General features: G+C 47.3%; 1 protein-coding gene across 9 annotated transcripts in view; it reads left to right on the top strand.

The window, feature by feature from the left end:
• Nucleotides 1-14,337, top strand: part of CKAP5 (cytoskeleton associated protein 5) — a 100,042-nt gene that overhangs the window by 49,106 nt on the left and 36,599 nt on the right. For all 9 annotated transcript variants that reach the window (XR_012159412.1, XM_073348198.1, XM_073348196.1 and 6 more), the window contains 3 exons: nucleotides 1,021-1,113; nucleotides 8,390-8,575; nucleotides 8,829-8,923. Coding sequence is in view for 8 of the 9 variants with exons in the window: in XM_073348198.1 (XP_073204299.1) it covers nucleotides 1,021-1,113; nucleotides 8,390-8,575; nucleotides 8,829-8,923 (374 nt within the window). In the remaining variant the exon portion in view is untranslated. The remainder of the gene's footprint in view (nucleotides 1-1,020; nucleotides 1,114-8,389; nucleotides 8,576-8,828; nucleotides 8,924-14,337) is intronic.

The raw sequence follows: 14,337 nt of genomic DNA, 5'->3' as shown, positions 1-14,337 counted from the left end.
AAAACTGGAATTAATGACTTTCTGCTGCCAGTTAGTCTCAATCTGTTACTCTGACTACTGCAAGTGTCTGCCACAATCTACCAAAATCCCTGCTGGCTCCACACTAGGCAGCAATTAAAATACAAAATGCTGGCTGTCAAACTTCTAGTTTTGAATGCCAGCTGATTGCATCCTATTACATCAGCCTTTACAGCTGGGAATATGAGGGATCTCCATTGTCTCCTCTGGAAGGACACAAACTAAGCATTATGAGTTACAGACACTGCTCTATTTAGTGTGGAGCTGGCTTTCTTCCCTAAAAGCATCCCTACCATGTGATGCTTTTGGACTAAGTCTTACTTTAAAAGGCAGCTACTGCACATCTGCAAATATTTCATATCCTATTGCAACTGCTATTGAGCTTCAATATTTGGCATAAAAACAGGCTTAAGTGTAGTGGCATAGCCCTTTTACTGCAAAGGCTGGCACTTCATAGTCCAGTGGGGTCTGGAGCAGCATCTAGCCTCTGCCTAATCATTAAGCATTCAAGTTTTCACTGGGATGCAACTTCCCCTCTTGGAATGAATTAAAGAGCAGCTTTAAAAGCTACAAAGTAGACTCTTAAGTCCAAGATATCTAGACTCCATTCTTATGAGGAGTTGTCTGGTGCAATCTCTGTTTTAAGTTGAAATGGTACTGGGTATGTGATGCAGCTGTCAATAGTTATTGGATTTTTTTTTTTGGAGTGTGCTGTGTTGTTTGTCCAAGACAATATTGCCATTTACATGTCTGCTCATGTGTTTGGAGTTTTGTATGGGCGCACATTAAATAAAACCAAGGAAATAAATACAAATGCATTAAAAAGGCCTCTTGTCTAAAGGACATAACAGCTCATGTTTCCCCATTGGTGTAAAATGAAATCCAGACTAATCCTCCTAACTTGCAGAGAAGCCTAAATTGCAAATCTCACTGCCAATAGTTTTCTTGGATTTTGTTTTGCATATTTTGGACCTAATGGTTAATTTGATTTTGACCCTTTAGGCTGTAGAACTGATGGAGAGAAGTGAAATGCCTTGCCAAGCTCTGGTGAGGATGCTGGCCAAGAAACCTGGGTGGAAGGAAACCAACTTTCAGGTAAACCTCTATCTTTTGCTATATATAATTGATTGCAGTCTCTTGCTACAGCAATAGTTTGTTACTCCATTGTATACCCTCTTACCTGCTAAAAGAAATACAGATCTTAGACTATAAAAACGCAACTGCTGGTGGTCAGTTACTTCATTGCTTAGTGAATAAATACACTCTGATTTGAACGTGTCAGTTTCTGCTTTAGGATTTTTAGTGGGGCACTTCATTCCAAGTAACTTGTTTTTCTTCATGCCTTTGTAATAGGGGAGCAATCTAAAGGCATTCATATTTAGAGACCACCTTTAAAGAAACACTGTGGGCTTCATTTAGGCCTGAACTTGGGCTTTTGTAGAAAATATTTTTGATACCCAATATAAATAGAATTTATTTTCAGTTGATTTCAGTTAAAATGTTCTGGGGATTTTAACATAGCTATAGCATAATGCTCCTATATCAGATAAAACAGTGTTTGAAGGCCCAAGAGTTTTTGGTGTAAATAGTGATAGAAGGACTTCAGTTTTGATAGTAGTTCTAGAAGTCCTTTTGTCCGTCCATTCTTGGGTAAAATATGAACAGCTGTATTTCTGCAGCTTTGTCAGCAAAAGAAGAAAATTGAGTTCTTCCAGTGCTTGCTCATGCCCATTTCATATTAGGTGTGTGTGCTCGCCACATGCACTGTGCCAGAAGTTTTTCCCTCAGCACTAGGAGACAGGCTCCGATGCCCTCTGGAGTGGCACCCACATGGCGCAGTATAAGGGGTGCTGCTGGCTCCCTGACCCTCAGTTCCTTCTTTCTGCAAGTGATGGTGCTAGAATGTCTGCTGCTTCGGCTAGCATTGATTCCTTCTTTGTTCTTGTGAACTTTGAAATCCTGCAAAATAGTTATACATAGTAGTTCTCTTAGTTAGTCAATAGTTTTCTTAGTCCCGAACGGAACCCAGTTGGGGCATGCCCCAGTCCCTAGGCTTTAAGCCCTGTGATTGCTGACAGGCATAGGCCGTTTGCAGTGATCTACACACCAGCTGCCTAAGGTGCTTAAGCGAGGGGCACATAAATGACAAGTGCTGTATCTGCAAGTCCTTCAAACCTAGGACAAAGAAGGAGTGCGGTATCTGTCTGAGTGCTCCTAATGGAGTCAACGCTCACTCCAACACCAGAGCAGCAGTCCAACTCTGCACCGAGCACCGTGGCCTCCATGCACAGTACTCCTCCAGTGCTGTCCACGAGCAGTACCGGTCGGTCTCCCTCCGCGGCTCCGGTCAAGAAGCTAAAAAAGACTGAGAGGAGAAGATCTCCTACCTCTTACAATGGAAAGGAGAGGGCAGGGGCAAGCCAAGACCCATGTCAGGCAGATCAACATCCCCCTTGGGAAGTCGGGCCCCAGCTCAAGTCAAGTGGTGCAGCCCATCCCATGCCTTGCCTGTGACTCTGGATAGCAGTGCAGGCCCCGGCCAGCTTCAAGTGCCATAGACACCCAAAGCCCTTCAATCAGCTCAAGAGAACCTGAATCTCCCGGTGCCGCTGTCACCATCTCCTGTGGTACCCTGGTCTCGGGGAAAACCTGTGTTGGGACCTATGCATGTGTCCCTGCCTCAGCAGTACCGTTCCCCATTGAGAGGGATGTCCCGCCAGTGTTCGCCCACCCGCAGCTGTCCTGCCTCAGGACGGGAGAGGCAGGCTCAGCGGAGCCTTCTTCGGTCCCCGCACTGGGGGCACTGATTGAGGGACTAGAGGTGTACCTTGCCAGTAGATTGGTGCAGACCCTCTAAGGCGTGCACCACCCAGCAAGAGCTCCAGGACCAGCCCCGACCCTGGGCCAATCCCGGGACCAATCAGGTACAAGAGATCACCAGGTCATCATCACCTGTCTCCAAAAGGAAGGTCGCCCTACTCAGGACGATCCTCCCGGCAACTGGCTCACAGTAGCCCCCAATCCCATTTGACTTCCCAGTACCAGTCGAGTAGTGTGAGGTGTAGATCGCGGGGTAGCCAATGCAGATCCTCCAAAGATCAACAGTCTTGCTTGTACAGGTCAGCTTCAGGATACTGCGACCGGCAAGTTGGACAAGAGCCACTACTCAGCCCAATTCTGGTTGCCCAGGACCAACCGCTCCATTGGTGGCTCCAGCTTGGAATGCGGTTCCCTGACTGCGGGACAAGACCCAGTACTGATGGTGCCGTCTACATTATCAGCACCAAAACCTGTCCTATGGCCCCAAGTGCAGCGGCTGGCGCCGTGGTACCTGTGGAACCCTTGGGGGCTCACCCAGCTGTCTGAGGCTGTTCACTCAGTGTTGGGAGCCTCGGAGAGGCCAGTGGCCTCTGTATCCCATCCCCCCTCTTGTGCTGGAGACTGCGATGGTAAGACCTTGCAGGTTCAGGAGGACCTAGGGGAGCAGCTGCTGGACCACCAATGGACATGGAGGTTCCCGCAGCACCGGCATCAGCCTCATCTGGCGACGACGAGGACATCATGGGACCCCCTCGCCCAGTTCCTCAGGATGATGCCAAGGCATATCAGGAACTTCTGAAGAGGGTCGCTTCTAACCTGGGGCTTCAGGCGGAGGATTTGAAAGAGCACTTGGACTCTGTTTGCCATTCTCTGTTCCTACCAGGGTGGCTCTATCCCTTCATGAAGGGGTTTCTAAGATCACTAATACCCTGTGGCAGACCCCTTTTTCCCTGACTCCTATCTTTAGAAGGGCTGAACGCAAGTACTTGGTGCCAGCCAAAGGGCATAAGAACTTATACTCCCACCCAGCCCCCAATTCCCTTGTGGTCAAGGCAGTTAGTCACAAGGAGAGGCAGGGACAACCCAGGGCCACCCCCAGAAATAAAGACTCAAGGAGGCTGGGTCTTTTCAGATGAAAGGTTTATTCGTCTTCCAGCCTTCAGCTGAAAGTGGCCAACTGCCATGGCCAAGTTCAAAGCGTCGCTCCAAGGCTTCCAAGAAAGAGTTCTGAGCAATCCTCAATGAGGGCACAACCGTGGCCAGGGCAGCCCTCCAGGCGGCGTTGGACGCTACTGCCCACACTATGGTTTCCGCTATCTCGATGTGGCGAGCCTTTTGGCTGCTCCTCTCTGGGTTGCCCAGCAGTCAATGCAGGACTTGCCCTTCAATGGCCAGGCCCTATTTGTGGAACAGACAGACAGCAAATTGCGTGGCCTCAAGGACTCCCACACCACCCTAAAAACCCTGGGTCTCTATGCCCCTGCCCCAGTGCGTAAGTGGTTCAAACCACAGCAGGGCCAGGGGAGTCAGCCTTGGCAGGACCAGCCCCATAAATGAGCCAAGGGCTGAGTTCTGCCCGAGCCACCCGCCTCCACCTTCTGCCCAGTTGGGCTCAACCTGTAAAGCAGGGGGCCAAACGGTCATTTTGAGGGTGCGCCCGAGGGCGACCTACCAGATTATTCATGGGATCCATCCTTTTCCCTGGGTTCTCCATCTGCCTTTTTCTCTTCCTCCCTACCTGGACAGCTATAACCTCTGACCAATGGGCCCTCAGCCTAGGGGAACTGGGTTATACCCTCCAGTTCCTTTCTATACCCCCTTCCCACCTGCCTTCCCTGTCTCTCTTCAGGGACCCCTCTCACGAGAGTCTCCTCACGCAGGAGGTAAAGGGGTTACTACAGCTGGGTGCGGTGGAAGAAGTTCCTCGCGAGTACAGGAGCCAAGGGGGTTCTGTTCCTGGTACTTTTTAATCCCAAAGGCCAAAGGCAGTCTATGGCCCATCCTGAACCTGCAAGACCTCAACAAGTAGCTAAAGAAAAAGTGCCGCCTGTTTTTTCTGGCTTCTGTTATCCCCTCTCTGGATCTGGGAGACTGGTATGCCGCCCTTGACTTGGACTCATACTTCCACATAGCAATCTTTCACAGACGCTTCCTCCGTTTTACAGTGGGGCCCCACCACTACCAGTTTGCAGTCCTCCCGTTTGGCCTAGTGACAGCACCGAGAGTGTTTGCAAGTGCATGTCAGTGGTAGCGGCTTATTACCGGCGCTGGGGTATTCAGATCTACCTATACCTTGATGACTGGCTCTTCAAGGGCAGCTCCAGGTCTCCAGTCCAAAAGGATTGTGCGGTGCTTCAGGCCACGTGCTGCTCTCTGGGCCTGCTGTGAAATGACACAAAGTTGACATTGGTGCTGGTGCAGAGGATAGAATTCATCGGAGCAGTCCTCAATTTAGACCTGCCGAACCTCATTATGGAAGTCTCCATGTTCCCTCTGACTATATCCAGGATCTGTTTGCGCCTCCTGGGTCACATGGTAGCATGCATTTTCGTAGTCCGCCATGCCAGGCTCCAGATGCATCCCCTGCAACAATGGCTATTCCCAGTCCAGAGGACTCCCTGGAAAAGATGGATACCATACTGCAGGACAGTCCTGGAGTATGGTATCCATCCCCCGCGCCACTCCATCAAGTTGGTGTCGGATGCCTTGGACCTCGGCTGAGGTGTGCATCACATAAACGTCAAAGAGCTCTGAGCAGTCCAGCTGGTGTGCGGAGTCGTCTTGCTCCACCTGTCGGGCAAGGTAGTAGGAGTCCTGACTGACAACACAGTTTCTGTGTTCTACATCAACAGGCAAGGGGGAGCGCGCTCACCGACTTTGTCAAGAGGCACTCCATCTATGGGACTTCTGCATCAGCCACGAAATGCACCTGGAAGCTTGTCAAGAATACACTGGTGGACCAGATCAGCAGGGATTTCTCTCATCATAAGTGGCTGCTCCATCCAGGGGTAGACTGCATGATCTTCCAAAGGTGGGGAACTCCCCAAATGGACTGTTCGCTATTAGACAAAATATGAAATGTCCCCGGTTTTGCTCTTGGCAAGTGCTCCCTCTCTGATACCTTCCTCTCATGGTCAGGGAGACTGATGTACACTCCCTCCAATTCTACTCATTGGCAGGGTCCTGGCAAAGATCAAGAGACAAAGCACAGGTTGTCATGATCACCCTGGCATGACCTTGCCAACATTGGTTTGGCACGCTCATGAGCTTCTCAGCAGCCACTCCCTGTCCCCTGCCCAAATGCCTGGACCTGTTGTCACAGGACCACGGCTGGCTCCTACACCCCAACCTCGAGTCCTTCTACCTCTTGGCATGGATGCTGCATGGCTGAACCCGGAGGAACAGACCTGTTCGAAAGAAATCCAACAGGTCCTCCTGGGGAGTAGGAAGCCCTCAACCGACTGACTTACCTGGCCAAGTGGACGAGATTTTCCCGCTGGGTGTCCGAGCGTGGCATCTCTCCCTCGTGTTCTTCCATATAGGCTGTCCTGGACTACCTGCTCCATTTGAGGAACCAGGGCCTGGTGCATACTTCCATTAGAGTGCATCTAATGGCCATCTCCGCTTTTCATCCACCGATCCAAGGACAGACGGTGTTTTCCCATGACATGACGGTCAGATTCTTGAGAGGGCTCATGAGACTCTTCCTGCAGGTACGGACTCCTGTCCTGCAGTGGGATCTTAACTTGGTCCTCTCTAGGCTCACCGGCCCACCCTTTGAACTGTGGGTTCCTGCTCCCTTTCCCACCAGTCATGGAAGGTTGCGTGTCTCGTGGCGGTGATGTCGGCAAGACAGGTCTCTGAAATTTAAGCCTTTACCTCAGAACCACCGTACAGGGTCTTCTACAAAGATAAGATTCAGTTACAGCCCCACACAGCCTTCCTGCCAAAGGTGGTCTCCACCTTCCATATCAGCCAGGACATCTTCCTTCTAGTATTTTGTCCCAAACCGTACAAGACTGGTGAGGAGAGGCATCTTTATGCGCTGGACATCTGGAGGGCCTTGGCTTTTTCTTAGAATGTACCAAGCCTTTCTGAAAATCGATTCAACTCCATCACTAAAGCGGATAGGACAAAGGGTCGCCCAGTGTCCTTGCAGAGGATTTCCAATTGGATTACCTTGTGCATAAGGACCTGTTACAACCTGGCGGGGGTTTCGCTGTTGCTGGTTGTCAGACCCCACTTGATGAGAGCGCAGGTATCTTCAGCCTTCCTGGCATACATCCCTATCCAGGAGATCTGTAGAGCTGCAACGTGGTCCTCTGTTCACACGTTTACCGCTCACTATGCCATCACTCAGCAGGCCAGAGACGACACTGGGTTTGGCAGAGTGGTGTTGCAATCTACACGACCATGAACTCCTACCCACCTCAAGGGGTACTGCTTTGGAGTCACCTAATATGGAATGGATATGAGCAAGTACTTGAAGAAAAGACAGTTACCTTTTCCATAACTGGTGTTCTTCGATGTGTTGCACACGTCCATTCCACAACCCGCCCTCCTTTCACGCTGTCGGAGTTTCCAGCAGGAAGGAACGGGGGGGTGTCACTGGCAACGCCCCTTATACCATGGCCGGTCCCCTATGGATATTGCTGGGGGAAAAACTTATGGCACCGGTGCATGTGGCAAGCACATATACTTAATATGCAATGGACACACGCAACACCTCTCGAAGAACACCAGTTACGGAAAAGGTAACTGTCTTTTTTTTTGCCTGCATAACAATGAGATGATCCATGTAACTTGAAAATATGGGTCGAAGGATGTATGTGGATTTTAAATAGTTATGTTCCATGAAAAGAATCCTGTACAACACTCTGGAAGATGATCACACTTTTGTTTGAGCTGTATTTTCTCACCTCTAAGATCCGCTTTGGAGTTTGAATATCCGTTTTAATGATGGAGCACCTTTTTTCACAACAGTGGCATGGCTAAATTTTTTTAAAGCCTTTAACAGTGAAACCCCAGGACTTGCAGTAAATTATGCTTTCTAATAAGTTTGAATAAGACGTGGCAGTCCAGTAGGTAGAGCACGAGACAGGAAGTCAGCAGACATGATGCTGCTATTGACTTGCGATATGACTGCTGGTAAGTTAGCCTCCCTGTACGTTTCTGCCTCCATCCTTCTTTGTAAAGCACTTTTAAATATATTGATGAAAATTGTTAAAAACTTGTTCCAGAAAGTGAATCTGACAGTCTTCCTGTCCAAGCTAAGTGATTTACAAAATCTTAATATGGTGGGTTGTAAGATTTTAAAACACTTGCAGTGTTACTGTAAGATGTTGCTCTAGTTACTAGTGTCCTACTAGTTACAAATAACCATAATGTCTGTAAACCTTCTCTTTATTCTATTTGTACTGGGGTCTTCTGAGATGGTTTGACAGTACTTCAGGCTAATTTGAGCTGCATTGTAGTCCAGGCGAGAACATATAGCAGCACACAAGTCTATTTACTTTCCTACTGTTATGGCTATGCTGTTTGTCCCTCTCAGGTAATGCAAATGAAGCTTCATATAGTTGCCCTGATTGCTCAGAAGGGGAACTTTTCCAAAACATCAGCCCAAGTTGTGCTGGATGGTCTCGTGGACAAGATTGGTGATGTGAAATGTGGGAGTAATGCAAAAGAAGCAATGACAGCAATAGCAGAAGCGTGTCTGTTGCCATGGACTGCTGAACAGGTCAGTGAGGAATGAATGGAGATTGCCTCTGGCCGCCTAGTGTAGCTCCTAACTGTCTCCTCTTCAGATATATACCTCATTGCAACCACCCTCTACTTACAGTAGATTATTAATCTGTTGTGCATATATCCCTATTTATCATGGTTTAACAGCACTGCAAAGTCTTAGCAGATGCCAACACTCTTCTGTTATGAGGGTGTTATCTCTGATCCATCAGTGACCATAAAGATTTGAATTTTCCTTTCTATTCCAGGTTATGTCCATGGCCTTCTCGCAAAAGAATCCTAAAAACCAGTCGGAAACCCTGAACTGGCTCTCAAATGCAATTAAAGAGTTTGGCTTTTCTGGGTAAGTCTTAGAATAAGGTATTGAATAGAAAAATTGGGATGCAAGTTTTCATTGTAGGAAAAACTGAGATTCTGCTTCTCCACAGAAGTCAGTGTGGAATCTGTGCTGTTCTTTGAAAGACTGCTGAGACAAGTGCACCTAAGCATTTGTTCGCAGAACTCTCAGATATTAGCATTTAACTACGAGCTTCAAAAAGCATTTACTCATGTAAATGAGTGCATCTGGCACTGACAACCTGCCAAGAAGAATACTGGCCCATTCTCCTCTTAGAACCCCAAAGGGTGTACTAGGCATTTCACAGCAAGAAAGCTGGCAACCTAAATTTAGATGTAAGGTGAGTGAGTACAAGATTAACAGCAATACAATATCCGTTATTCAGTCATATGGATGTCTTCGTAGGTCAGGTTAAGTGTTTAATATATCCTTATAGTAAAAAATAAGGAAGTCATGAGTGAATACTGATTAGTTTCTTTGAGTAGTGTTCCTAAGGATGCTCCACTGTAGGTGTGTCTGCATCCCCGTACTGCTGATTAGAGAACTTCAGTAGCAGTGTCTGTTGGGCCCACATATGAACTCTTTCCTCAGACTGCAAGACTTGTACTTCCATGTAGCCATCCACCAAACGCACAGGAAGTGCCTGTGTTTCCTAGTGGATCATATCACTATCAGTAAAAGGTACTGGCACTTCTACAGAAGGTTTTAATGAAATGCCTAAAAGTGGTAGCAACTGATCGGAGGAGATAAGACATTCATATCTACCCCCGCTTGGATGACTGGTTGCTCTAAGGTGAAACACTGGATCAGTAAGAAGGTCCTAGTACCAGATTGTCAGTGCTCAACTGGCTTGGTTGTTGGAACCCACAAACATCCCCTTTCATGACAGACACTAACCACAGATGTGTCAGGAACAGGTTGTGGAGCTCATCTGAACCATCTACAGATGACATGGGGCTACATACAAATGTCCTAGAGCTCCAAGCCATCAGATTGGACTGTATAGGACAGGTATAGCACTTCAAAATTTGGACAGGTACAGCACCATACAGATTTGCAGTATTTACCTGATAGCTTCCAGGTGGGGGAAGCTCCTAGCTTCTTTGTGTAGTGCATGGCTATCAACTTCTGGAATTGGTGACTTTAGAATAAGGTAACACTGATAGTCCTTCAACTCCTGGGAGTGTGCAAAAACTTAGCAGACTTCCTGAGCAGGCAGACAGAATGTTCCTTGCACAGATCTGTCATGGAAGTGATACTCTATATCAGTAGGGATCCTCCATGAGAAACTTGTTTAGCACCAAGAAAAATGCAAACTGTTGATTTCTGTTCTAAAGGAGGCCTGAGTCCAGAGTCTCTACCCAATGTCTTCCTTCTGCAGTAGAATAGAGGCTTACTTTATGCCTTTCCACCAATTCCCTGACTCCCAGGGTGACTTCCAAAATCGAGACCAAAACCATGATCACTCTGGTGGCTCCAGGCTTTCTGAGAGAGTTCTGATTTACAGATGTCCAATCGGCTCTCAGACTCTTTATGCCATCACTGCCAGATCAGGTCCAAAGTTCTTCATCCAGACCCAAAGTCACTGTATTCGATGATGTGGTGGTGAAGTGGCTAAGCATCATAGACAGGGATTTCCCCCTGCAGATCCAGGAAATCCTGATACAAGACAGGAAAACTTTTGCCAGAACATATTATTCAGAAAAGAGGTTCTTGATATGGGCAGCCCATAAAGGCCTGAACCCAGTGCAGGTCTCAGTACCACAGAACCTTGATTATATTGTACCTCAGACAGGCCAGTCTTTAGCTCAGCTCTATTAAAGTCCGCTTTGCCATTTCAGCTTGTTGCCTGCTTTACATTCATGTTTGGTCTTCTTTCACCCCACAGTACTGGCTCTTCTTAAAGGGCTGCTACTCACTTACCCACCAGTCAGAGAACCCACTCCTGCATGGGACTTCTGTATACTCCTATTCAGGGTGGATTTGATTTAAATCAAATTGATTTAAATCACTACTCAGGAAGACTCAATTTAATCATGGATTTCTACATAAAAGTGAATTCTTGTTGATTGTTATAACCTTAATACATAGTCTTCGCAACTCAGAGATAGATGAGACCCAAACTGGGTCTCTTTTATGGCTTGCTGCCGTTATAGGTTTTCCCTTCTAGTGAGAGAATGGTATGGTAGATCTCAAATCAATGAAGGCTGCACTCAGAAAGACCTCCAGGCTTTTGGAATATGCTGCTCAAACAGTTTCACTTTTGTTTCTACTGCGTGTTCCTCCCTTTTCACATTTATCTCCAGACTTTGTCTCCTTGTCCAGATCTATTGCGCCCCCAACAATCTTCTATTCATTGAACTTTTTGAGCTAAGACCTCACCTGAACTTCATCCCCAGGAAGGCCTCAGAATATCATCTAAACTAATCCATTAATTTACCTGTCTCTTTCCAAAGATCACATTCAATACCGAGTGGGCTGGGGAATTGCACACATTAGATGTATCCAGGACACTGGTTTTATTCTAATATAAAGCGGACCATTGCCCTGTCTATTTCTGAATAGAGCTGGGCATTCTAAAGGTCAGACTGGATCACATGATGTATCTGTTACCAATTCATGAGTGAACCTGTCTCACAAAACATAAAGGCTTGCTGCACCAGGGTTGAAGTAATGTCTTCTGCCTGCTTCAGATGTGCTCACATCAGATCTGCAAGGTGATGACGTGGAGTAAACCACTGACCTATGTCAAACATATCTTGGACATAGCTGCCAGAGGAGATGCCAAGTTCAGGAGAGTAATACTACAATCACTGCTGGACTAATGTAGCTGAAACTCCTCATTCACATCATCTAATGAGGATAGTGCTTGCCAGTCACCTACAGGGATCCACACTGACACACTAAGTATTAACCGTTCTTCCTTACTTGAGCGTATGTCCCTATAGGCACACCATCATAGAATGTGCGTGCACCTGTGCTGTCTTGATCAGAGACTGCAAAGTAGTGCTTGAGGTCCCGGGCCTTCACAGAACATTTCATGCTCTGAACAAGGGGATATAGGGAGGTGCGAGCCTGCCAACAAGTTCCTTCTCAACCTCCTGCAGCTCAAAATGGAGTCTATTATTGTTAGCTCTTTTAGCTTCCTGCCTTTCTTTCACCTCATGAAAACCTTTATTCATTATTTTTCTTTCTTATTTATTTACTTTTTTTAAAAAAATTGTGTGGTCCTGAAGGGTTTTTTCCCCCCTCCTACTTCTAGATCTTTGTGCTGGAGCACATTCTTATGCCTAAGACCCCAGGGTTTAAACCCTGCCAGACCTGCAAGGTCTTTCCCTTGCAGTGACAGAGATTCAAGTTGCCTGCAGTGTTTAGGGGACTTCCATATGCCGTCAAAGCACAAGGTCTGTGTGGGATTTTAGAGCAAGCCCAAAAAGATAGGCAGGCTAAACTAAAACTCCTAATGCAACATGCCTTCGCTCTGGAGGGTCCACTTCCCCCTGCCTGTACATCAGCCTCAACATTGCAGGCTGATCAACGGGCATGAAGACCTCTTAGAGGAAGAAGCATGCCTCCCCATCCAGAGAAATGAAGAGGTAGGTCACCCCATGAAGACCTCCTCTTGGGATACCTCACATCCCTTAAAGGGTAATTTAGAGGCTTGACTGAGTCCGGTGCTGACACATTGGTACTGTCAGAAGTCTCGTCTACAGACAACTTACCACAATGGCACCACCTGATCCTCTATGGCACCATGATACACATCACTCGGTACTGACTACTTACATAAGCTTTGAAGTAAGACAGGACCTTGTGTCCACCTCAGTACATCAGCAGCCTCCATCTCAGACTTCACCTTTGTTACTGATTCAAGACTCCACTATAGGCTGTCACAACCCTTCAGCTCCTTCCAGGTTTCTGTTACCTGAAGATTTCACTTCAGATGAGCCTGAATCTCCAGTGCTATGGAGATCTGTTAGTCCCCTTACTGATACCACCCAGGCACTTGCAGGCTGAATCCTCATATCCCCACCCCACCCCACCCCCAACCCCCGGAGTCGGTGCTTTTTTGTCACCTCTGCCACGGGTATCAATCAGCCCAGTTCACTGGATTCCGTTTTGGCAATTTTTCTCTCTTTGGAGATTGGATGTTCCACTACATACCTTCCTGGGAAATCCTTACCTCAGACAGGTTAATACTGTAAGCCAGAGAGAGTTACCCTATCCACTTTCACTCTACCCCTCCATGTCCCTCTTCAAGGACCTTCTCATGGAAACCTCTTAGGGCAAGAGGTCCTATCCCTCTTCTCTACTGTCCCCAGAAGGCTGGTTCCAACAGAGTTCATTAGGAAAGGATTCTAGTCAACCTGCTTCCTAGTTCCCAAGAAAGATGGAGGGTGAGGCCTAATTCGCAGCCTTAGGAACTTGAACAACTACGTTCTAGCTCAGTACTTCAGAATGTTGACACCAGCTACTATTCTCCCATCCTTGGATCCAAGAGACTGGTTTGTTGCCCTTTACATACAGGATGTTTACTTTCTAGTAGTTATCCACCCATCACACAAGCGCTTCCTGTGCTTTGTAATAGAAACAGACCACAATCAATATGAGTTCTTCCCTTCAGACTCTCCATAACTCAGTGTGTTTACAAAGGACTTTTCGGTAGTAACAGCTCACCTCAGTCGATGGGCGAATCTCTGTATTCTCATATTTGGAGGACTAGTTGATCAGGAGTCGATCACACTGAGAGGTCTAGTCAGCTATGACCAAGGCGTTAACCTTGTTCCAATCACTAGGACATCTCATCAATCTCACAAAATCTATACCAGCTCCAATACAAAGGATAAACTTTGTAAGCCATTTTGGACTCCATGACAGCAAGAGCCTATTTATACAGGGAAAGATTCTTCCACCACCTACAGCCTAATCTGAGCACTGCAGTTCAGCCCACAATCTGCTGTGAGAGCTTGCCTCTTCAGCTCTTTGGGTCATACATCTGTCTCTATGTTCATGACTCCTTATGCAGAATTACACCTCATATGTTTTCAGACGTGGTTAAGAATCGAATATAACCCAAACCAGACACAACCTCTTCAAATGGGTCACAGTGCCTCAAATGGTGTTGGATTCCCTTATGTGGTGGTAGAACCCACAGAGGGGCTGTGTGGGGAACCCCATTCTTATGTCCCACACTGTCAATCCTCAGCCACTTCTCCATTAGGATGGGGAGCCCAGTTGCAGGAAAATACAGCTCAGGACAAATGGTCTCTATAACAGGGGTGGGCAAATCTTTTGGCCCAAGGGCCACATCTAGGAATAGAAATTGTATGGCAGGCCATGAATGCTCAGAAAATTGGGGTTGGGGTACAGGAGGGGATGAGGGCTCTGGTTGGGGGTGCAAGTTCTGGGATGGGGCCAGA

Source organism: Lepidochelys kempii, chromosome 6, assembly GCF_965140265.1.
Source record: "Lepidochelys kempii isolate rLepKem1 chromosome 6, rLepKem1.hap2, whole genome shotgun sequence".
Lineage (NCBI taxonomy): Eukaryota > Metazoa > Chordata > Testudines > Cheloniidae > Lepidochelys > Lepidochelys kempii.
Note: the sequence above shows the minus strand (reverse complement) of the source record. Positions and strands in the feature narration are given on the sequence as shown.